The sequence below is a fragment of the Pterocles gutturalis genome, unplaced genomic scaffold (genome assembly GCF_000699245.1).
Source record: "Pterocles gutturalis isolate BGI_N339 unplaced genomic scaffold, ASM69924v1 scaffold2132, whole genome shotgun sequence".
In the NCBI taxonomy this organism is placed as follows: domain Eukaryota; kingdom Metazoa; phylum Chordata; class Aves; order Pterocliformes; family Pteroclidae; genus Pterocles; species Pterocles gutturalis.
Genome location: NW_010109897.1, coordinates 70,454 through 73,126, shown reverse-complemented (window position 1 = coordinate 73,126; position 2,673 = coordinate 70,454). Strand labels below are relative to the sequence as shown.

The following is a 2,673-nucleotide window of genomic DNA, read 5'->3' as shown; positions in this document are numbered from 1 at the left end:
GTATTTTACAGGTCTGGGCTTAAGTGTACTGCACTTGAAAGGGTAAAGACACTTTCAGGAAATAACATCCCTGTAATATTTAGTGCCACATTATCAAGGATGTATCTTCTTACCAACTTATTTTCAGCCCAGCACAGCTTTGCCGGTACCTAACGTTTATCCAAATCACAGGCGAGGTTTGGTATTGCATCTGTTTACAAAGGGGGGTGCCCTCCTCTTCCAGACTTCCAGGACAAAGGTCACAGCCTGCGCTTTCAGGTTTGCCCTGCCGCTTTCAGGTTTGCCCTGCCGCAAGTAGCCGCTGTACGCATGCTCATGCCATGCACTGGTGTTTGCTGGGTTTAATACTTTATGTAAGAAACAACATTAGAGAAGCCAAGATTCATGCGTTGTCCTTGCAGCAAATGTAGGAGAGTCAGAGCAGACCTAGTAAATAAGCTAAGCGCAATAAACGTTGAATATAGAAACATTACAATTACTCAGAGAATAGGAAAATGTAAAGAAAAAACATCCTTCTTTAATGAAGTTACTTTACTTGTAGTTCAAAGGGGTTTACTTCCTTTGCTTCTGAAGAAACACTGTACCAAGTCTTGAATTGGCGTGAAATGGATGTGAGTGCTGGTCAATGAATAACTAAGTAGAGCTATAAAATGAACCACTTTTATTTCTCTGGCTCAGGAAGTTATTTTAGAAAGAAAGAATACATGTAAGAAACGATGTCTCATGCCGGGAGACGATACCAAGATAAGCAATACAGGCACCATGAGAACTATGGATCTGATAGATATGAGGAAGACAGAAGCACAAGAAAACCATACCCATACAATGCAAGGTATGACTTTATCATCTTAAAGAAACATCACAGCAGGTCTATAATGTCTGTCATATTTTTTGTTTGCTTTTAAATACCTTCATATTACAATAGTAAAAAAAGCATCTACTCAGCCTTGAAATCATGAAGCATGAGCACAGCACATTTGGAATCAAGGAGCTATTTTACACTTAGAAATTTAACCTTTTTTTTTTTTTTTTTTTTTTGTATTGAGCTTGAGAGGGGGCAGAATGATAGAGAGATGTTAATCTCCTGGGGTTGTCTGGATCAAGTTGGGTCACAAGTAGGTGAGGTGTCGCCATGTGTCTTAGAACAGTTAGTGAAGAGGCTGGTCAGCAGGTGACAGCAAGCCAAGGCTTGCCAAATACGCATTGCTTAAATGAGAATGTTACATGACTGAGACCAGCACAGGGACTTACTGTACTCTTAGGTTGCTCAACTTCAGCTGTGGAACAAGTTCATATTAATCCAAACCAAAATTAATTTCAATAGTTGCAATCAATAAATGAATAGCTGTTTAAGTGTCTGGGGCTGTTTGTGACACATGATAGTGGGTCAGCCCCTATCAGTATGATGAGCAGCTAATAGAAGGCTTAGAGTGACAAGTAAACTCCTAAGGTATTACACTTCTCCTTCCAGCCTGGCTAGCCTACGGAATATTAGCTGTGAACTTAGGCTCTTTTCCTTTGAGGGTGTGCCAGTGACTGCACTGTACCACTGGCAAATTGGCCATGGCAGTAACGTGTTCATCACTCCCATTTAGTCTCGGGGGACATTATTGTAGGGCAATTTAAGAAGAGAGACAAAGAGGGAGAAGAGGTAAATATAATTAATATCATTGAAAAGCTGAAATGCGGTAGTACTCCCCGATAATATGCATTTTAGCAAGAAAAACAGGAACAGGATGAGAATAAAAGCAGCAGTGAAGAGCACTGTGTGGACTAGGCGTACTTATGGCTAAGTATAAAAACTTTGGATTGTGGTAATCCTATTGTGTTATGAAAATAGCTAATGAATTTTTCTTCTGTCTCTCTTAAATCATGAAAAATTGGAGACAAATGGGAACAAAGGTCAATCTACGAGTCATCTTCAGAGGCTGAATTACTGTCCTTAGCAAAAGCAGAGATCAGGAGAGGATATAGTTAAATTATCTTGAACATATTAGATATGAGAGCAGCAAATGCCAGGGATGTGTTAGTCACACTGGGGAGAAAAAAAAAAAAAGGTTGTAAGCTTTTTTTTTTTCTTCGTATATAGCATAATGTAAGGAATGTGTGAAAGGGTAACTATAAATTAAACCACTACTTATTAGCAAAGCTTTTCTCTGGACTTCTTGTTTTTGCTGTTAGTTATAAATGACTGGACACGTAGGCTGAAAATTGGTGGATGAACTATAAAGGCCAACAGACCATCCCTGTATGCACTGGGGATTAGAGGAAGGGAAGCTGCAGCTACAGATCTGTAACAGCCATGGAGGTAATTCTTAGAGTCAAGCTGAGAATCTGGGAGGCACCAGCCCTCACTATAGCTAATTGAAGAACTTTTCCATCAGTTGTTTTGATGGAGTTTGGTTTACCCTGACGGCATTTCCCTGCTTAGCTCTCATGACAAAACCAGCTGCTTTTCTAATGAAATTACAGTATTTTGGCGAAGACTTAGGCTGATGGACCAAAAGACCTCCAGATACTATAATGAAATAGATGGGAAGAGTTTTGTGGAAGCTCTAATTTGGATGCCTAATGCTTTCATCCCTTACAAGCAAGACTTCCTAGACAGAGTATTTATCTTTCCAAATGCATTTCTGTCTGAAACTCCTATAGCAAGCTTCCTCTCACTGCTGA

General features: G+C 39.8%; 1 protein-coding gene across 1 annotated transcript in view; it reads left to right on the top strand.

The window, feature by feature from the left end:
* Nucleotides 1-673: 673 nt before the first annotated feature.
* The window catches only part of LOC104461485 (MARVEL domain-containing protein 3-like), a 16,272-nt gene continuing 14,272 nt past the window's right edge, over nucleotides 674-2,673 (top strand). The window contains exon 1 of the mRNA XM_010073107.1: nucleotides 674-832. Within this exon, the coding sequence (XP_010071409.1) occupies nucleotides 717-832 (116 nt within the window). The 5' untranslated portion in view covers nucleotides 674-716. The remainder of the gene's footprint in view (nucleotides 833-2,673) is intronic.